Source organism: Aythya fuligula, chromosome 3, assembly GCF_009819795.1.
Source record: "Aythya fuligula isolate bAytFul2 chromosome 3, bAytFul2.pri, whole genome shotgun sequence".
Lineage (NCBI taxonomy): Eukaryota > Metazoa > Chordata > Aves > Anseriformes > Anatidae > Aythya > Aythya fuligula.
This window is the reverse complement of record NC_045561.1, coordinates 11,976,351-11,999,044: the sequence shown is the minus strand read 5'-3', so window position 1 is coordinate 11,999,044 and position 22,694 is coordinate 11,976,351. Positions and strand designations below refer to the sequence as shown.

Sequence of the window (22,694 nt, the reverse complement as noted above, 5' to 3'; positions counted from 1 at the left end):
CTGGCTTAAAGACACCAAAACTGTTTATAATACTCACAGCCATGTGCTGCATTTCACTAGAACAAAATCACAAGCTAGAGCACATACTCAATCCCAAAACCAACAGTGTTTGTTAGAACTGTTCTTATCACAACATTTGTCTATACATGGTATTTATAGCCAATGCAGTTCTAAAACATCCACAGGAAAACCCACCCATAAGCCTTGACAAAGTAGACTTTGCCAAAATAAAGTAATCTCAGAATGGGACTATTGTTGGAGACCGAATCTTTTAAACCAGCAGGAAGACTCACACCTGCACTGATAGAAGGTTTCCAAACAGATTACACAGCTACTGAACACACAGGAAAGCATCTTTGAACTGCTTCCATTAAAACCATGGCACTAAAGCTATCCACCCAGAGGCAAAAAATCACCACATACACCTATTTAAATCAAGTACTTACCTTTGTTCCGTTGGGCTTATCAATTACAAACACTTCGCTCCAGATCTGAATGCCAGTGGTTTCCCGTTCACATCCACCTCTCCATGTAAACCCAGTTAAAGGCTCAGTGTTTCCACCTATCCAGCAAGGAGAAGTCTACAAAACAAGAAGAAAAACTTATTAAATACCAAGGAGGAGATTTGCTGTGCTGTGTTTTTGCAGACTTCCATGGCACACCCTCATTTTCCTCCAAGCTGACTGACAACACTACATAAAGTATTAAAAGCCCAGTGCTACTCTGCTGTATGTTGTGGATGCTCCACAGGGAAGTTTTGCATCGGAGTCTACCCTATTTCAGCAGTTACACAACTCTTCAGCCTCTGAAGAGCACACGTGAACAGCATTCAGGTCTCAAGAACATCTCCAGAGAAGGAGACTCCACAACCTCCCTGGGCAGCCTGTTCCAGTGCTCCGTCACCCTCACTGTGAAGAAGTCTATTATTAAGTTCATTTATTTACACAAAGTTTATTTATTAATAACTTGGATGGTTTTGTAGTTAGAACTCCAAAAGGAACAAAAAACTAATCTTGACTTAATCCCTTCCCTCTCACAACTAGGTCAACCGCTGAACCTAGCATCTAAACCCCCACACTAGCAGAGACCAGCACAAGACTCACACTGCCAGCCTGCAGAAGCCAAAAAGAATAGGCAAGGACCAGACAATCCATAATCTCTCCTTCAGTCACAGACCAAATACTTCTTGGTGATTAGGATTCAAGGAAGAAGATCAAGTTGAGAGTTTGGTACACATCAGTCAACACACCCTACACATTACAAGTTTATGGGCAAGTCACCCACTTTGGGAAAAGCTGTCAGAGCCAAGTACAGTCTGCAGCTAACACTCCTCAAGGACAGGCAATACATGGAGCAGTGGCTCACAAAGAAGATCCCAGACATTATATGAACAGATATAACCCAGAAATACAGTTTATGTGCTGTGGAAGTAAGGAGCATGAATGGGCACTCCAGGGAACTTTCACTGTGATGCATCTGTTCTGTATACACACAAACACTGAAATCCTGGAAAAGCAGTAGACAGACAAAAGTTGAAGTAAAGAGAAGGTTTAGGGAAAAGCCTTTATTTTACAGGCTAGAGCACAGCACACTGACAGAAGAACAGAAACACTCTTAAAGAATTTGCCCCTGACCACCCAGGGAAGATTACCAGCCAGGAAAGTGTGCTTTTAAAGGAGGTCAAAGGAGAAGCTTCTCCATGCACTACGCTGTAATATATAACTTGCTAACTCAACACTGGAAGTTTTCAGAAGAGCTCAGGACAGACCTCTTCACATCTCTGAGAGCAGTGTGTGGCACCCAGAGGCTGCACAGAATAGAAATACTTACTGTGAATAAGTGAAACTGCTTATTTCAAAAATGGAGGGAGGAGAGGAATGATAACTGCATACACCCTCCATGCCCAGCAGCATTATTTGCTGCAAAGCAAGCCTATGCTAAGAGGAGAAAGTCAATTAAGCAGTTCTGCATCAGCATTCTCCCAAACTAAGAGCACACCATTCAGCTTTGCTACTTGGATGAACCATGGCAAAGGTGAAAAATAAGATGAGCACATACAAAATACAGGCACAGGCATCCAAGTGAAGAGAGGCACAGCTCCTTACAGGTAGTTTTTCTGTATTATGCACATACGCCTTCACCAGTGAAAATAAACACAACCTGAACGGCGTTCCCTTGCAGGTGTTTTTTCTTTGTTTTTGGGGGGCGTGTTTGTTGTTGGTTTTGGTTTTTAAATCATCCAGAGATGTTTACTCATCCACTGACCAGTGTAGAAACTGAAGCTCCAAGACTGCTTTGGGCTTCAGAACACTCCAAGATCCAGTTCTGCAATGCTGAATCAGCTCTCACGGGTATATGGTAGTGGAATCTTGTTTCTCAGTTCTTCAGAAGAAACTGTTAAGTTACGCAACAATATGATCCATTCTTAATTTATACAAATTTGGTCCAGAAATGTATTACCCTTACTTGAAGAAGCTCAGAACAAAACTAATTAAGTACCTCAATCACTGCAAATTATCACATTTATTTCCACATATGATGCATGTCACAGGGAACTTTGGTGTCTTAAGCACAAATTCAGCTCAGGCTGCTTCGTTCTGTGGACTATGCAGTTAACCCTGTCTCTGACTGAGCTTTACATCACACTGAAGTATTCCTAGCTTGTTACATCATTTTTTTTCCAAGAAACTCAGTGTTTTAAACTCCATCCATTAAGTTGACTTGAAAGACATTCAAGGGATGGGAGAAGTGAAACAGAAGGCTTTGTTCCTAGAAGAAATCAAGCTTTAAGTTGCACTGCAGTTCTATATCATAGCCCTTTTAAATATTCCATACCAAGGAAGTGACCAATGCAGCTTTATTTGCATAGTGCCATTAATATGCAGTACATCTAGAAAGGTCGCACCCCTGTAAGAAAAAGCTTTCAAATCTAAATTTACTAGTGTCTCCACACCTAGCTCTTAATAAGGCTCAAAATGAAACAGATCACAGGATCCTTGCAGCAGCTTTGCTGAACACACAACTGCTGCTATTTTGTGGCGAATTATTCTGTCCCCTTTCAAATAATGAACCTTAACACTAAGTATCAGTGCTTGAAATGAGATGCCACCCTTCTCCCTGAAGATACTAACTAGCTCCAGCCATTTCAAAATCCTACCTTTGACTTCAACTGGCACAAGAACAGTAACTTTTCAAATGACCCCTAGCTTTTCAGGTAAGACAAGAAAATAGGATTCTGACATATCTTGGCAAGTTCTTCATCACAGACTTTAATATCAACAGGACAGGATAGCCTGGAATTGCTTGATCGGTGTATAAAATGAACATAAATGCACTGGTATTTTGTGCAAGGGCCAACATTTAGTGCACGGTAAATACATACCTGAATTAAGCCTGAAGACAAAGATCAGACTTAAAAAATATATAAAACTATACCAAGGCCTCCCCTCCTGTACTAAAACCACTTGCATAAACATAGAGGACACCGTTTGACTTGATAAAATTCAGCAGGGCTCCAAAGAAGAGGCGTTGCACTCATCTTCTCTCATCCTCAACTCCTAACACTCAGTTTGCAGTGGCTCTGATGCTTGTCACGCTTTCCCTAAGCCAGTTTACGTCACTGAGCTGGCAGGAAAACAATTCAAAGTACAGTGTCTCTAAGGCATCAGTGAGTAGGATCAGCTCAGCTAAGGGCCTGCAAGCATTGTAGCTTGAGAACACAAATGCCTGGCCAGAAGCAGCAAATGGAGAGTAAGAAGCAGAGCCTTTTAGGCAAGTGATGTTGTTGCACTAGATAGCTGAGTTTGTCTTCTTCAGACAGTGAAACAAATGGTATTTTGAAGGACACCTAGAGAAAACTGAGAAATGTGGCTGTACGGTGCAGTGAACAGAGGCACACTGTTAAACAAGGCTGAAAGTGTCCCAATCTGTTTTGCTCTCTGAACTTGTTTTGCAATCTGTAAGTTCCAGTGTTTGCTTAAAGACCAAGCCTATTTTTGGCAAGAACTAGCACTGCTCTACCTAGCACCCGTTTAGCTCTAATTGCTATACTTCTTGGAAGTTTTGTTTGGTTTTGTTGGTTTTGCTCTAATATAAACAGGACACTGGAGAGGATTTAGACACATACAAAAGGTGACCCACTGAACAGCCATATCAATGTTTATTTCTCCCTAGACTCAAGAAGTTGGGAGCACCAGCTTGCTACTCTGTATTCCTCCTACCAACATCCTCAGTGGCTTTCTTACAGAGCTCTTGGCAGATCAGTGAGAACTCAATAGCAAGCATTACTTGGACTGAGAGAAAGGAAGTCTTCATCTGCCAACTACCAGCAGCTTCTTTACAATATTCCCGTATTTCCTGTAACTGCAGGGTTCATCTTCATTTCTCCTCAAGCCAGCTAGCACAAAAGCAAAATAGATGCAATCGTGGTTAATTTCTGCTACCAAGCATTCCAACTCCAAACAACCATGACCACAAAGGAATCCATTCTGTTCCTTAAGTGCTTCAAAAAAGCAGTAAAACACTGAACTGTTAATATTCACTGTGCAGATTAAACAAAACACGGCACAACCCATGACAGAAAGATGTATATGTTCACAGGAAGTCCTATGCCACCTTCTCCATAACAGCCAATAATTCAAAGTATAGTAGAGACTAAACAACAGCAGCCAAAAAACTACAAAGTAAGAAGGAATTAAGCTTCAGATTAGGCATTCATTAACCCATGACTTAAAAGGATCTAAGAAATTCTTGGACTATGTTCAGAGACACATTCCAAGCAGGCAACAGGAGACTTTCTCCCTTTTGCTGTATTTCAGTATCTCAGTAAACAGAATTAGTCCTCCAGGAGCTACCTGACAAATTTCTTTTTGCAGCAATTGATAAGCTAACGCTACAACTTGACTGCAGGAGGCTGAGTCAAAGCAAGATCTTCCCAAACCACCACCTCGGTAAGGCCTTGCACTACTAGAAGGCCCTCCTTGAATGCTCTCCTTATTCAAGTTCTTCTCAAATCCACTTATATCAGGACACCAGTAATTCACTTCATGGCTGCAGTAAATGTATGTTGTAAAATCGTCACTTAAGTACACTTCTTCACATAGTAGCAGTATACTTAGAGGGAGAGGAAGCCAGCTGCTGTAAGGAAAAAAAATACCTGCTATTTGTGTTCAAGTAAACAAATACAAATGTGAACAACTAAAACTATTTTTTTTCCTGCCAAGGAAAGTCCAAATTACTCACCCTGTTATACATGTATCTAAGCATGAAGTCCAGCAGAAAAGATTTTCCTTTGCGGAAAGCTCCTGCTACAGACACAACTACTATGTTAAGATCTTTGATGTGCTCCTGAAGCAAGATTTTTTCCAATGCTTCTTCATCTAATTCAAAGTTATGGTCATCTTCATGAGCAAGAACAATCTGGATGGGGCGCGGCTTCTCCAAATCCACCTCGTCATCCGAGTCTGGCAGGGCATCTGAGTCAGGTAGGGCATCCTCCTCTTCTTCCTCCTCATAATGCTTACCTGCAAATTGACAGGTTACACTACGTTAGTAAATCAGAGATTAGGACACTAGACGTTTTTGTGAAGTGAAAAATCAAACTGGGCTTGATGATGTAGTTGGGAACGTGTGCAGACAAGATCAAGAGCCGTTCCCTGTCCATTTTCAAACCTGGCATGTCATCTACACTTCAGATTTCAGCATTCCCCAAGTTTTAACAAATCACAGAAGAAAACTGATTTTACAGCATCAAAACCCATTTAAGGCTTCTTAGGTAAACTTGCATTAAAAACCTACAGGCCTTTTCTCATCTGGAAAAAAATAGTAGAAGTAAGCTTTTTTTGTCCTCTTTGGAACAGCGTATAGGAAGGTGATCGTCTACAATTGTGAAAAAACAAATGTTTTCTGTCAATTTTGGTAGCCAACACATACAAACAAGACCACTGATCCAGTACATTACCCCAGCACCACATCAGCAGAAGACTAAATTCCTAATTCCAACTCATTACACCTGTTTCAATTCTCAAATATGACACAGACTTCAGAGTGCCTGTTCACTGCTTGCAAGAGGAAAAAAGCTTGTTTGCACATGTAAGGCCTAACATCTTGGGGATTAAAAAAACAAGCACTGAAGCAGTTTCTGGCTTCATACTTTTCCTATGACACATTATTAAGCATGATTCAGTAAGAGTAAGTACCAACTGTTCCAACAGAGTTGAGAATATTAGGAGCTCGTTTTTTAGCTTTCAGTCTTTCGGGTCAACCCTTCAGAATCCATTCTTTCAGTAGCTGAAAGAACTACTACTCAGGTCAGATTTCATTATTGATGAATGATGAACTAAAACCAACATGGCCCTACAAACATATATCACAGTAGTAACAGTATTTTAATCTGACTTCCAGAAGTCAGGAGTTACTGGGTGAGAGGCCTTTAAAAAGCACAACCACACAAGTGTAACCTGAACTCTGCTCCTGTCCAAGTACCACAATAACAAAGTTTGTCCCAGAGAAAAAAGGAACTCCCCCACTGGCCTGATCCCAGTTTTGCTGTCGAGCTTCTGGAAGGGTTTTTGTGTGTACAGAATTGCCTCAAAACTCAGATTTACAGCTTGCCATGCTCTGTGAGAAGTCCACGTGCACAAACCTGACTGAGGCATCTTCCTAACAGTTACTCATCTGGGAACATCTCAGTTTCAGTCCATTGGACTGCTTGCCATGCCTACATTTCCAAGCATTGCTTCTGCCAAGAGAATGAAAAAGCCATTTCCAGTCACACGATGTACACAGGTGTGTTACATGGCCCCATGCTTTCTGCAGGAGCAGCTCAGGAGTAGCATTTTCTTGCACTGTGTGCCACAAGGCACCACGGAGCCCACCACGGTTGGATTCATCCATGGTAGAGACCCTGCCAGCACCCACAGGACCTGCACCAAGCCATTCCTGCCAGATCTTGCATCCCAGATCCCATCCTCAGCAAGACTTAGGAACAGTACTCAAACACAGCCTGTTTTGTGGATGTAATGAGACATTTGAGTCATTATCAGGGACTTGAAAGATTGGTAACACAGTGACCCTGGAGTTTTTCCAGAAGCTGTCTCTTTAGACAGTTCTGACAGCATTTCACTTTCTTGCAAATCAGAGGGGACGCTTCCAATCATCATGTTGGTGCTGCTTCAAAGGCCAGCAGCACTGAATCTTTTTTAAAAATACATATGTATTGGTTTGAACAAATAAAGCTAGTGGAGAACTTGGTTTGAACAGGACGTAAACTGGAGTGTAAGCCCTAAGGAGCTAGAACCACACTCTAGCATTATCCAAGTGGGCGTGCAAAACGGCTCTTAGCATCACCCTCACTCAGTCTGGTTGACAAAGCAGGCCAAAAAAAATTACACCAGCATGTCTGACAAACGGAAGGAATAACTTTAAGAGCAGCTGTCAGCAGGACATCAAGCTACACAAACTACATTGATAGAGTACGGGTTGCCATTTCAGAAGAAAAAAAAAAAAAAAAAAGATCTCACCTTCAGCTAACACTTTTCTATTCTCAGAAATTAAATAAGCCCTCTTTTGAAAAAAAGTTTACAAAGCAGGATTTGCCCCACATAGAAAGCATTCTTTGTAAGCCAGAAAACACAGGAGGCCCCAGCGAGGCACAAAGATTTTGACAGTAAAGAAAGCCTTTGGCATCACAGCTTGGAAACAAAGGGAATAATTCTATTAATAAAAACATTAAATAGCTCCAAGAAGAGACTTTTGAGTTATAGCAAAGTACACACACCTCCGCTTCTAAGTATTCCCCAGACAAGTTCAACTTGGTTACTTAAAACAGCCTTATATTCTTTTATTTAAATGTGTATTGCACTGATAGCGCTAAGGCATCAAGTTTGTAAGCTAAGGTAGACTGCAAAATAATCCAAAGCAACATCTGCAACTTCTCTGAATTGCAGCCAGACATTAACCACCTTTTCCTACCTGGAAATCATCAGATCCTTAGCAGACCTCAAAGCAGGAACTTTAGCAACGTCCTTTTGCCAACACAGAAGCCTCCTCACATCAAGATACTTTCCAGACAAACAAGCAGTGTGATCATTTATCATTAACGATTTCCAAACAAGCAGATTCTCCCTATCACAAGCTGATAGCACTATCAGGAGCCTGCACAGGATACATCCATCGAAAGTCCACATCTTGTTAATAGTCTTCTGCACCCCTGCAGCTTATATAACTCAGAGGGGATAAAAGATTCATCTCCAGTCCCGTTCAATTCCCTTTATATTTCACTCACCAGGAAAAATTTGAAAGTAAAATCCAATACATCTAGCTGTGGGGAGAAAAGGCTGGTTTGGGGTCTTTTTTGCTGTCTTTGGTTGGTGGATTTGTGTTGTACTAGGCTGGCTAGTCCAAAATAAAATCATCTGACAGCTCTCAACCTGCCTGCAGAAAACGCTATCGTAGACATGAATCAAGCACTTTGAGGTTGGAGAACCACAGCGTTGACAGCTGTAAAGGAAACTCGATCCATCCAGAAGAGCTGATTTCCTAACTTCATCCTCGAGCGTCACAGAGCAGCCTTCCCTTCAAGAGATTTTGGACAGGTTAGGTATTACCTGGACAGATATCACACGAGGTTAAGCATGTTAACTGTGGAATGAGCACTAATGCTCGTCCCAGCAATGCTGTCATTGTATGCTAACCTGTCACTGGCTCCAAGGCAGGCATCATAGCTCTTTTGGCTCTCCATGCACCTTCTGGCAGCTTACCCTGTTACTCTGGCTAGTTGCTGTGTCAGAGCACTGGAATATGCTGGAAGGCTTTCTAGAAGGCTTCAGTGTCCTGGGCAGAAGGATCACATTCCATTTCCAAGAACTACTTCCAGAGCAGTGTCTCAAACAATGATCAGGACAAGCAGTCCTACTTCACCTTTTTTTTTTTTTTTCCAGAAGCTGCAGAAGCATTACAGCAAGCCTGGATGTAGATCATATAAAAAAAAAAAAATCTCACAGCACTGTCAAGGAACTGATGAAATTCAGAACATTCTTATTGACCTATACCTGATTGTTAGTAGGGGTGGATTTTTTTTTGTTGTTGTTTCTCCTCCTTCCTCACCTGCCCCAGCAGTCATAGTACACTACTACAAATACAGAATTTAGGTGGATTTGTCCTAAAGCCCCACCTAAGGGCCACATGCCACTCTAGGTCATTCTAACAACCCAGTCCCAGCAAATTAAGTGTAAGAAAAACGAGGACAGAAGTGGCTTTCCAGCAGGATCACCCTACACCAGAGTGTTTCCAGCCAACTGGACGGTAATCTGGATTTGCACAGCTCGTGGCAGCCTCCCTCCACAGGTCTCCATGACAACACATCCAGGAAAGCTCAAGAGGCAACCAGAGCAGCACGATTCTGTTGCCTTGGGTGGGATTTTTGTTTGCTTTGCTGTTGGCCTTTTTTGTTTTGGACTTTCCCAAAGTGTTAAGTCTTCCAGTTCTATTCCAGGACTGGGGTTACAGCTCCAGCACATCCACTCACGAGGACTTGGTTGTTCCAGGGGTACGGCACAGAGCTGGTCCTGATGCTGGTGGAAATGCCCACGTGCACAGAAGACTGGCCCTCGGGCTTTCCGTACGCACAGAACAGCTCTCATCTATCACAACACATGGCGTTGGAGCTTGGAGAGCAGCGTGGCAGACCCAGAAAGCCATGGCTTTGTTTTTACAAGCTGCACAGCTGCCCTTTGAGACTCGTGCACTATTGAACGAATGCACTTCGGACTGCACTCACATACCCTGCTCCGGCCAAAGCTAATGCAGGAGGACTGTCGGCTGGACTCATCCCGAAGTCTGCCATCCGCTCAGTCCTCATCCTGTAGCTGTTTGCTCATCACTCCTTTCTCCATTTCAACCTCTTCCAGCCTGCATCCTTCATAGTAGCAGTAGAGCTGCTGCACAATTTCAATGGTGTGTAATCGCTTCCTGAGCCAGGGAAGCAGGCTAGGAGACACAGGAGAAGCAAAACCATGCAGCAAGGCACAGAAGCAGACAGACGGGAGCGGAAACAAATCCAGCCTCAGGAAGAAACCACTGGCCAGCTTCCCCAAGAGCTCTGCACTCCATCAGCAACTGCTACAGAAGGCGTGCTGCCGACACTCACCAGTTAAGTGTCCAGAACAAGCAGCATTTGTTGAAACGCTAAGCCAGGTTTTGGGAACAGTAACTGTCTGTGTAGGTACAGGGAATATTTTATCTGAACAAACCCAACTGAATCAGCCGCTTCTTAAAGTAAGAGGTGAAATGAACAGAAGCTAATGCCTGCTTCCCCCAAAGGGCACAGAAGCAGCTGATGACCTATTTGCCCTGCAGTGTAAGAACATGGGAGTGAGAGCAGTCAGCTCAACTTGCATGCTATGAGATAAGAGACACAACCTGCTTTAAATGCAAGTTTCTCCCCCTAACCACATTCATTGAAACCAAATACCAACAGAGCTACCTTCAAGTTTCAACCCAAATACAGCCTGAGCTGGTTAAACACCTCATTCACATTCCTTCATAAGAGGAAAGACACTAATTGCTGAACTCTGTTTTAAGATACAGTGTGTGTTTCCAATCAACAAGCCCCAAATGCCATCTAGTAATTGCTTCTCTGGACACTGGGGTTGACCCAGATAACTGCACACAGATGCAGCACAACACAGAAGTAAATTTAAGCCACTAAAAAGCAAATGGGATTGAAGACTCGCATTATAAACAGGCAGCTAAAGAAGTCACTTTCATTTAGGGTAGATGGCTCACCAGTGTTCCTTCCATTTGCTCTGTCACCAGGAGTTAAGAGAGACATGGGAAAGTCCAAGTCTTCCAGCTCGTAGTCTTAATAACCCTGCTTATATGGAAAGCTGCACTTTGCTAGATGTCCATTGTAAATCAGAAGTTCTGTCACAACTTGCTACATCAGCACTCGGCATCCCTCAACTCTTTTTCCCAATGCTCTACAGAAATAACACATCTGCATCCTTACAAAGTGACCCAAATCCACCCCAAACACACCCCACTCCACCCACAGTTCAGTCCAGGTCCCCCCACACTTGAATGGGGAAGCAAGCTGAGGCAGACTGCACCAACTCTCACCTATCTGGCTTGAAATCCTGCTGTACCTCCACACCCCGAGGGAGTTCACAGCTTCAAGTAAAAGCTTAAAATAAGTTATCGTGAAGAAGTCACTGCACCACATCTAAATGCGATGCTTTCTCTCGGAGCCTCACCTAGGAAATCTTCATTAGGCAGGAAGACAAATTATTTAAATGTTTCTCATTTCGATGTAGTGAACCAAGGGGAGTGTAGGCATGTGTGAATTCAATTCCAGAGCAGAGAAAAAAAATAGGTTAACCTTCAAGCCTTATTTGGACAAGGTAAAAAATCTGGCACATCCGATGTAAAAAAAAAAAAAAAGTAGGTTTAAGCCACAAAATTGTCCTCTCCTTTCTCCAGCAGTCCACCTCCAAGCAATTAACTCCCAGCAAGACCCGTATGAAAGTTACGGGGCTGCTGCATATCTTAATGCATCGCTGCTTCCCTATTGCTGCCTAGCAAATACTGCCAAGTAGCTCATTTTAAGGCCAGAAATAATTAAATGTTTTGAATACTTCAGCTATAAATAGGACTGATGAGCTAAGTTCCAAAGACTTATTGGATATCCAAACAAGAGTGGCAGAGGAGAAGGGGGGAGAAAGGCACATTTAACTCTCTCTGCTCCTTCAGGGCAATGGGATGTTAAGGGACAGATCTGGAACTGTTACATAAACTACTAGCAGAAGCAAAAAACCTGAAGCTACAGTTCTGCCAGGAAAAAGGAAAAAAGATATTCTGATGACCTAGATACCTACGAAGCATCATAACTGATCAGACAATAGGTCTGTCTACTCCCGAAGTGCTTTAAATTGCTTTCTCTGTTGAAGGGTCTGCATGCAGGAGCAGAGAGCTCTCCCACAGCCATGCAAAACACTACGCTGGCATTTTGCATTCTCCATTAAAATGAAGCCTCCCTCCAGCTTTTCTCTCCCCTTCAATGAAGAGGTGCGGCAAGAAAGTTAACCTTCAAATTCGGCTGTTTTCAGTAAATGCACGCAAGCAAGAGCACACCGATGAGCAGATGCTAAGGCAGGAGCAGCACAAACTGTGACCCAGCCCCGGAAAGCAAGCAGCAAAAAGAGTTTTTTATATAAAAGGACTGCTTTCCCGAAAGCACATCGTGAACTTAGAAGGATGTTTCTCCATAGCTACAAGGGAAAACTTGGAGGGTAGGGATAGTGACAAAGCACGCTCCTCATCCTTCCACTCTGCTGAAAAACCACAGCTATTATTAGCATACTCACTGAAGAGCCTACCAGGATCTCTACCCACAATAAGGTTTACCAGTACTTTTCCAGCCCCCTCAAAGAATGCTGCTTTAAAATATGAAGACGAAGGTAGATGGAAGTACTACAAGGCCTTCTCCTCACCCTTAAGGTCGTTGCTCACCCAAGAAAATCCAGCTGGTATTTCCTAATTGTTTTAGTGCATAACTGCAGCTTACATACTTTGTATGCACTTCCCACATGTCAGCAACCAAGAGAATGACCAGCTATCCCAAACCATGGTTTGGAGTGAGGAGAACAGGGAGATAGGAACAAGGTGGGAGATGCCAACTGCAATTATCCCACGTTTGATCTTTAGATTAGTAGCCAGAACAGCTTTAGACACCCTGCTGCATCTGTTCTGTGGCCACAGGCTCAAGCAAGTGCTGAGTTTTGCTACACAGGGAGACATGCTGGAGGGCAAGTTTCCGTATTCACTTCCAGGATAAACAAGCTGTCAGTCAGGAACATCAACAGGTTTAAGGAAAAGAGCAAGTCAGGAGGCTTCTTCTGGATCAGGCCATGCTCTCATCTGAAGCCTCCAAGCAAAGTGCTCTTCTAGCCCAGCCTTCAGCCTGCATCCAGTTTCCTGCCTCCCCTGAAATACCTGCAGCTTAGACAGCCTCCATCCAGCTTTTCCAGCACTGTACTCCATAATTTTATTAGTTTTCCAGATTTAATTTCAGAGGTAAGAGCAGTGCAGGGAGAGATTGTGTTTCCATTAAGAAACTGCCTTCTCTAGATCATGTAACCAGCAGACCTGACACAGTAACTACCTGCAGACATCTTCATGGATGATTTTGGTCCCTCCCTCCTCTCTCTTCTGAGGAAAATGGTTAGCCTGGCAGTGTCAGTAACACACACACAGTGTTTTCCTCGGTCATGCTTCCCTTTCACATGCACAGCAGAGGGAAACACAGCACATACAAACAAAACAGCGCCCAGAACACCGAGAAGCAAAACAGGAAGAGGCAAAGCCGACCACACAAATCACATCTCGGGGATAACTGAAACAAAAACAAAGTCACACCTTGTGTGCAGTGCTTTCATAGGGGCTGAAGGAAGAAATTGTTTTCATGGGGTTACACCACGAGCAGTTTTCCCCGCAGTCCCTGCTGCTAACCACTAACCTGCAACTGACCCACACAACACCTAACCGAGCCCACACCATTCACAACCCCACACCTGCTCTCCATCATTTCCACATCTCTGCCAGGCAGAAGTCCCTTGCAAAGACACCAGCTCAAAGTGCATCTTTTCTGCCAATGGGACAGTGCCAAGAACTGCCTCCTCCCTCCCCTGCTGCCTCTCCAAGGCTGCTCCAGCAGCACAGCCGAGGTTTAAGCTCCCCCTCACACAAGGGCTCTCCCACTCCTTCCCATTCGCAGCCCCACGCAGCACCACGCTGCCTTCCCTGCTAATTTTGCAACGCACCCAGCGCTGCTGAGAGCCAAGCCAATTAAAAAAAAAAAAAAAAAAAAAAAAAAAACACCCCAGCAGAAAAAGCAATCCAATACGAATCGTTTTCTACGAGCTCTATCAGTTCTGTAAGAGTCCAACAAGCACCAGAGGTGAAGACAGGCAAAGTGGAGCCACGCAACTGCATTATCTGACCTCAGGGCATAGGGTAAATTCATCTGTACTGCTGAACAGCACAGGACTGCTGCCCTCTGCGTTGGCACCACTGTCCTTGGTCCAGGCACAAACTTATCTTGAACAAACACGCACACGAGGTGATGTGGTGTGCACCCCGCAGCCTCTGAAACAGCTGCACCAGCACAAACGAGGGGGAGGCACAAGATGCTTGACTCAGCACCGGTGCCAAAAGAAATGTTTGGCTTTGTTAACTACCAGCCAGGCAAGCTGGAAAACTTCTCCAGAGCCCCCGAACACACAAGTACAGCTAAGGAGTGCGTTCATGTGGGGACTGACCGAGCGATATGTGATAACTCTGTGAAGATGGGGAGACAACTGGGCTGTAACTGGATCGGACAGTGTGTTGCCAAGGATTTGTCTAGATGTGAAAGAGCTCAGATTTAGGTAGGGTTAGCCAGCACACTTGTTAACCTTCACTTAACAAGGTCTCCTTCTTCTACAAATGCAGGTTAACACCAGCTTTAGTTTTGTCAGGAGTGGGTAACTGGTGGCAAGACCTTGAGCTTAGCGCAGGCCCTCCTGCGCTAGAGGAGAGTTCCCTTGGACACTCCTACTGAAAATACTGTACCTATTCAGAGATCTCTGCTGAGTCTTGGTTTCAAAAATCACAGCAGTTAATTTGTCACATGGGCGCTGTAAAACTCTCCCACTTCAGTAGCTCGGTTCCACGCTACAAGCACCTTTGCATCAGTCCAAAGGGCTCAACGCTTACCTAGTCTTCTTTAGCATCATTCACGGCCCTTGTTAATACAGCAGCCTCAAACAGCATTAATAAGTCTTCACTTTTTTTTTTTAGCCAGCACTTTCCTGGAACAGCGAATGCCATTGTTACCGGTGTGCTAACAGTCTAGCCTTGTGGGGAGCACAGCACTGAGGAAAAGAGGGAATAATCCCAGATTTAAGGAGCAGAGAGAAGGGAAACAGGTTACTACTGGTATTTACCTCAAGCTCTCAGTGCCAATCCAACTACTTTTCTGCAGGACAGCACATCGTATGCTTAATCTACAAGTGCTTTAATTGCCACCTCACACTTGGGTACAGGAAGAAAATAGGCAACTGTCTGAAGACTATGTTTAATCCTCCTGCAGCCAACAGATTTGTCTTTGTAGACCCCATGCAGTGATCTCAGTCTGTGGGTGCCAGAAGTCTTTCTTCTCAGTGTATTGAGGATAAACCCTGGGGATAAGGCCAAGTTTACAAGATGAACCCAAACAAAGATAGCGGTGTGCTGCTTTGTAAAGCTCCCCAAAGCTTAACCTGGTCAGTTCTAGGGCACTACAGAAATGAGAAGTCAACAAGGGTTTAGACCAAACGGCTCGGTTTGATATTTGCTTAATGCAACGGTGATATGTCTGCAACTCAAAGTACTTACACCCAATGTTATTCTTAGTCTCAGTGTAGCACAAGCCAACTTCCAACCTCTTTAAATGTAGCAGACTGCATTTTAAGGGTCTTCCAAATAAGCGGGACTCTCAGTAGCACCTGAAGGTTCCACAAGGAGTTATTCACATCTGCTATCCAAGCGTTCACAGTGAACAGCATTTATTCTTCTATTGCTATTTAACTTCATTTTTTTCAGAAGTTGCTTCTTTTAATGCTCCTATCACCATTATTTTATTTGGAAAGATTCTTTCCCTTTTTAAATCTCAGAACAGGATGTACAATAGATTTCCAATAGCCACTTATTTCTACAGTACTATTAGATGTAGAAAATACCCCAGTTCCGTGCCCCAACACCCGAAAGCACTGCTTACTGCACTTTTCCAAACAATTTCCGTACTAAGAAGCCTGACACGGTAGCATTTAGAAACATTTCCTTTTAAGTATTTTGTGCTGCATTCCCGCCCTTATCCCCATGACAAGCTTAAGACTTCGTTGCTTGGAAGATATGTGATAACGCCTCAAGGGCAGCTTTCAGCCCTTGTTTGGAGTCACACTGCTGTCATTACCAAGAACAATCCCCTAGTATTAGTTTAGAACTGCAAAGCATTCAAGAAAACACTCCAATTAAAAGCAAGATGACTTCTGAAATTATTTTTCTTGTATCAAGAACCTTTAAGGTAGCTTTCTACACCAGTATTTTCCCTGCTATTCTATGTTTGTGCAATAGAAGTAAAGGAAGCCGAGCTGCCGCCTCCATGCCCAGCAGTTCAAGTGAATGCTCCTCTCCTGAAATCACTACAGTAATGACTGCCATATTAGGCAGAGGATTTACACATGCTTTCGTTTCTCCCCATTATTTAAGGTTCTGCACGTAGATCACAGCACAGAGATCAAGGTAAACAAAGAGCCACAAGCCAAAACCAGAAGACCCTTACACCTACCTCTGTGGCTGGAAATGCAGAAAGGGGTGGGGAAGGGAGGGAAACAGGACAAAGCATACAAGTTTGCAGGAGTGGTATCGCAGGATTGGGCTTACAGAGACAGTTAAAATAACCACAGTCACTCTTCCACTCAGCAGTACCATCCTGTTCAAGAAGATAAGAGGTGAGAACAACTTTTCCAAGCACACACAATGTACGAGGATTAGTCCTAACACATCAGTACAAGCAGTTAATATACTCTCCAACAGGCTTCTATACGATTTTCAAACCAAGGAGAAAAAAAGCCTTGTCCTAGAATCATTACACAATTTATTGCTCAAGAGACACTTCAAATATTTTACCGATAGCCACAAAAGCTTACAAATCCAACATGCCTGTATTGTGCTCTGACACTACCTACAGACTGGAACCTGATTCTCATCTCAATCAAGCAACAACTTGCATAAGACCAAACCACATTCTGCTTTCCAGAATCAATTTACTGATAATTATATTCTAAACCCTATGCCTGTAATCTGTATTTTATTAGTTAAACATTTTATTAGTTCAAGTCTCCAACTCTGCCACCTTCCAGGTTTTAGCTTCTTTCAGTCTAAGAGAAACCTGCCAAGGCTTAAGTAGCACCAAAAAAAAAAAAAAAAAAAAAAAAACCACCTTGCCATGCAAAAGCCACTGTCATGTGAGCCCACAAATACAACCAATTAGTTCATTCTCTACACTGAAAGTAAAGCTAGAAGAAAAAATTAGATGTGAACAACATGAACAAGACACCTCAGAAAATTCTTCCTACAGCACCCAATCTGTAAATCAGAGGCCCAGTGACCAAGCTGTAAGCTGAGTCCTTTCTCAAAAGGCACCCTGTGCACTCTTACAGCCTTGACACTTCTTACCCATTCCTGTAAGACAGAGAAAAGCAGGGCGAAAGACTTTTCAATATCAGCCTTTCGAGAATCATTTCTGCATTTTGTTTTCAAATGAACTTCTCTTTTGCATTAAATTTGCTAAGAAAATAACGCATCATTATTTCAGCCTCTTAGCTCTGCTCATGCATTCACCAAGCCATCCTGTAACTCAGTTACTTGCATCCAGTCGGGGAGTTTTTGTCAGGCCACCCTGGACGCTGCGTGGCTCAGTAATGCCATCTTTGGTGTCAACCATTCCACTTTAAGCTCTTCCAGCCATTAAGAGGAGCCAGCTAGTAACCACTATAAAATTAGCATAGCTATTTTTTCCTCTGTTTACTTAATGGGAAAGGGAGAAAAGACCTATTTAGCTTCAGAGATCATACTAAGCACTAAGACCTACTATTCACACACCAGAACGTGGAACAAACCAGCCTTGTTACCTTAAGGAGTAACAACCCCACGTAGTAGCAAGGGTTTGCAGTAGCTGACTCCAGGCAAAGCAATTGGATAGCTTCAGGATATGCAAGCACACGAATAACCTGCCATGGAGGCAATTCATTAAGTGAACTTACCCTCCATGGTGCTCTAATGGCATGCGTATGCTCGCTCCCAAAAGGAAAAGGAAGGGTGAGCTCCTTGCTTTGCTGCAGAGCAAGAACTCCGGTCCGACACCAGCAGGTAGTTACTTGCTCAGCATTACTTTCTGCTTTAGGTCACCTCACAGCAACTTGTTTGTACAGCTACAGGAGATAATGGGCGTGATAATGGGCGTAACCTTCCAGTCTTGGGAGATAAAATTCAGTCAACTAAGAACTACCAGTGGAAAGAAGACAGACAGATCCTCAAAATCCCCCAGATTTCATTTCGAGTTTGCTAAGTGGATAGAGAAAAGACTTCCAAAGTTTAAACACCTTCTGAGTTCCTCAGATTTTTTATAGTGAATGTGTTACAAAACATGTCTTTACTATACAAAAAAAATCTTGCTTTCCTGGAAATGAAAGCTACACAAAATATATTAATATCTTTCTGATATAAACAGAAGTTAGAAGCCAAGCCAAGTTAGCCATCAATGCCCCGAGAAAATCAGTTCCTTTTACATATTAATTTGTTGCTAGTAATGACTTGATTACCATCCTTACTCTAATAGGCAGTACTTGTTTTGTATCGATCATCTCTTCGCAGTTAAGCAAAGTAGCAGACATCAATCTTAGCCAAGTTTTCACATGTATTTCAAACTTGCTCATGAAACATATGTTTGTTCTGGTGTTCATAACAAACCCCCACCCTGCAAATATACTCAGATGTAAATCAACTTTACAGCACTACAGCGTCAAAGTCAGCTCTAGGATAAATTAATATTCTTAATGTCAAGAACAACCTTCAGCAAATAAGTAAAGCTGCTTTCATCTTTCCTCCTGGACAGCTCAACATTAAAGTTCAGGTTGCTGGAAGTGTTTTGAGAAATAGTCCCAAGTGTTTTGAGAAATAGACCACTCATTTTCCAGTAAGAATAAAGTCTTCAGAACCAATGCCTATAATTACTTCTGAAAGTTTCTAGTGGCTCATGAATGACAAACACAGCAAGCCTACGCAGATACCTATAAAATATTTGTGTCTTGTTCACTTTCCATAGTTGAGATTAAAGACAAAACCTTGAAACGCTAGTGTAGAAAGTTTGAGATGTTACCACAGGATTTAGCAAAAAGGTGGAAAACAGCACTCAAACTGGCAAGTTGAAGATCCCACTGTGGGCACAGCACACAGCAAGAACAAGGAAACAAGTCGAACTTTAAAGATTAAAACTTCCCATTAGAAGACTGCCATATCAGAACCTCAAAAATCATCCCCCGGATAGAGTTCGTTTTGTAACTACAGTGCAGTTACAAAAAACAACTTCAAACTTTACTGAAAGACAGATTTTAGTGAAACTTGGCAGCTTTCCTCATGAATGTCCTTGGAGCTGTTAAAACCTTTTACAGGCTGTGCTGAGATGTACAACATTCTACTAATGACAGGCACAAAGTTGAAACAAGTTACAGTGCTGAATAAAACCTGTGATCCAACTTGTGCTAAGAGATTAGCACACCAAGACATGGTTCACTACCAAAGCAAAAACAGAGTCATTTACCTGCACTTCAGTCTGCTCGTTACATCTGTTCTCACAGTTGGGCAACCCTCAGAGCTGGAGAGGTTGTGACACTGCCATCAGGAGCTAAGCGCTTTGCTATTGCAGAGAAAAATCCCCATCCCTCCTTCTCTCCAACACACCTGCATTTATCCACAGTCCAGGCAGCTCGAGGCAGTGCTCCTGTTCTTACTAGGACACGGGGAGAGCACAGACACTCAGGTATCACCGTATCTTGCTCCAGTCAGTAGCACTTCATTAGTCTAGTCAGTAACGAAACATTAATCACGGATATTGAACTGGAACACAGGGACCACAGTCACCACACGGCACCTGAGACGTATCAGCCCCCCTATGAGATCTGGCTCACGCACTCCAGCCCACCTGACCCAAACAGGAGCAGCCTCCTGAACAAGGAGAGGGCAACATATCTAAAAGAATGCTTTCTGGGTAGTTCCAGCACAGAACAGTTTTTACATGAACTATTTCAGAAGTGCCTATAAGCTGCCAGCAAGGGAACAACATGAGAAGGGAAGAATCCAGCCTTCTGCAACACCCCTCTCCCTGCTTTCAAAAGATTTCCAGTTGAAACACCAGAGAGCTGTGGCTATTATTTAAGGAGGGATTATAACATCATTAGTGACTTTACTGTAAGCTGGAACAGAACAGCTGTTAAGCAACACTTGGTAGTGGTACAAGAGAAGTTCTAAGCCTCTCCTGTTACATTCCTCTTCTTCCAACTATTCCAGTCTACCACACTCCTTTATTTCATTATACAGAAAGCTCTTCTGCAGGCAAGCACAGATCACCCACAGCTGTACAGGCAGACCCTGTCAATTAAGCTGCTCCATGCCTAAAATACCTAAGCAACTTAATAGTGACATGCTCTTGTTTCCATCGCTAGTGATGACATAGCTACCTTAAAGGCCACTTATTACAGGTGTGCTGGTGCTTACTCTGACCCCAAGAAAGTTAAGCAATGGTCTAAACACTTTATCTAAGATTATTAAGCCACATACTGCTGAGAGCAGAGAACCACCAAAGAAAATTCAGCAGCGCTAGCAGGGGAGGGAGTAAAAAGAAACCAATACTCAAGCAATTATATCCTCGATTTCAATCTCTGGACTGCTTTAAGTCATTAAAATTGCAGCACTGCCAAACATACCCAGCCACTTCCACACGCTCAGTAGTTTTTGCCTTTTCCTCCCTATAAGAAAGTCAGCAGAGTGGCTGCCCTGCACCTGCCAGTTTACAGCGCTGTTAGACTTCCCCATTCCTCACTGGCTGGCAGATGAAGCCACTCAAACCAACAACGCCACATGGCACCTGCTGGCTTTTGTTTTAACCGTGCCCAGTTCAACCACTCCAACAAATTAAGCGAGAGTTGTATGGAGATGTGAGAACAGTTCGGTGCTAAAACCTGATGCAATTCGGATTTAGTCTGGTAGTCTGGTTTAGTGTGGTAGCCTGGTTAAGTCTGGCAGTCCCTCTGCAAGCCCTGGGTCCTCCATAAAATGGAATTACGGTGGGTACAGCTGTACAGACGAAGCTTTTGAGCTATCCTGGTGGGATATCCTGGAGAAACGAACCCGTACAAAGGCACATATATGGCTGTAGAGATGAGGCGTTTGAGCAGCGCTGGTAAGACCCCCTAAGGGAGACGACCTCGCGCAGAGGCCCTGTGCAAACTCCGGCCGCAGAGCCGCCCCCCCCCGGCCCAGGAGGCCGCATTCCGGCCGCCAGCCCCGTGCCAGCCGCCTCCTTCCCCGCACCGAGGTGGGAAAGCGGCTCCCCGGGGCCTGCCCCGGCTCCCCCAGCGCCACAGACCGAGCCCAAAACCCCCGGAGCCCCCCGGATCCCCCCTCCCGCCATTTTGAGGAGGACCGGGGGGGGGAAAGGAGAACACCCGGGGCCTCCCCCCACACACACACACACCACCGGGACGCGGCCCCGCGCCTCGCCTCGCCGCCGGGAGCCGCGCGGGCGGCCCCGCTGCCGTTAGCGGGCGCCTGAGGGCCGCGGCGGGGCCGTTGGCGGGGCCGTTGGCGGGGGGGGGGGGGGGCGCGTTACCTGCGGGCTCGGGCCGTTGGCGGGCCGGACCCCTGCGCCGCGCCGCGTCCCTGGCCGCCATCTTGTGCGGGTTTAAAATTAACTCGCCGTGACGTCAGAGCTCCGCCGCCCAGGCCTCGCGCGGCCGCTGGCGGCGCGCGCGCGCTTCAAGGAGCGGGCGCGCCGGGTCCTAGCGCCGCCCGCTGCTGGCAAGGGGCGGCCATGAGGTGTTCCCCCCCACACCCCCCCGGCTGTGCCCCAGCAGCTCTCATAGAGGCACCTAGGTTGGAAGAGACCTCCACGATCACCCGGTCCAACCTCTGACCTAGCACTAATAGTCCTCCACTAAACCATATCCCTAAGCTCTACATCTTATACGCCTTTTAAAGACCTTCAGGGATGGCGACTCCACCACTTCCACCCACCCCAATGCCTCACAACCCTTTCAGTGAAGGATTTCTTCCTAACATCCAACATAAACCTCCCCTGGCGCACCTTCAGCCCCTTTTCCCTCATCCTGTCACCAGGCATGTGGGAGAACAGACCAACCCCACCTCCCTACAGCCTCCTTTAAGGTATCCATAGTGTTTCATTAATCTATAGAAGGGTGTTAGGCTTGTTATTAAAGACCTAAACATTATTCCTGCTCAGTCTGAGCGATCACCACACCATGGCTTCTTCCCCTGGTCAATGTGAGGTGGGAGCAGCTTTGCAGAAAGCTGGCTCGCCACAGCCACATACCCACTCCCTCTCTGTGGAGGTCCTGAGTTACGCTGCCTTATCCCCGAGACACAGCTCCCGAGTGACAGCAACCACAAGTTTTAATTAGTCTGGCCTAAGTGGAGGTGGAAGGAGAAGTCAGATCAAAAGCCAACACACTCTCTGTTGTGGCCTCACAGTTATTTCTAAACCACCTGAAAATCCTTCTTTTGGTAGCACCTTGGGCCTTCATCACGTTGGGATCCATCCCACTTGGTGACAGTCCCTGCCTGAGGGACCTTAACATCCAAAAGAGCCAGCACAACCAGAGCAGGTAACTGCAGGACGATACAGCGGCCAAACTAATCTCACACATTCAGTTATTCCACTTTTAATAGTTAAAATATACAATACCATAAAACCATCAAGAAGAATTTCACTGAGCTAGACTTAAGTCAGTATAAACAGCAGCAGAATGCCACCCCTTCGTAGAGAAGGGCAGAGAAAAATCTTGCCATAGGCCTCCTGCAGTTTAATATCCCTGGCTTATTTG

At 44.5% G+C, this 22,694-nt stretch overlaps 1 protein-coding gene across 2 annotated transcripts in view; it reads right to left on the bottom strand.

The window, feature by feature from the left end:
* Positions 1–21,531, bottom strand: part of ATL2 (atlastin GTPase 2) — a 39,089-nt gene extending 17,558 nt beyond the window's left edge. For both annotated transcript variants that reach the window (XM_032184409.1, XM_032184408.1), the window contains exons 1-3: positions 21,464–21,531; positions 5,242–5,522; positions 447–581 (exon numbers count right to left, since the gene is read on the bottom strand). In XM_032184409.1, coding sequence (XP_032040300.1) covers positions 447–581; positions 5,242–5,522; positions 21,464–21,524 — 477 coding nt within the window. In that variant the 5' untranslated portion in view covers positions 21,525–21,531. The remainder of the gene's footprint in view (positions 1–446; positions 582–5,241; positions 5,523–21,463) is intronic.
* Between the last annotated feature and the right edge of the window lie 1,163 nt (positions 21,532–22,694).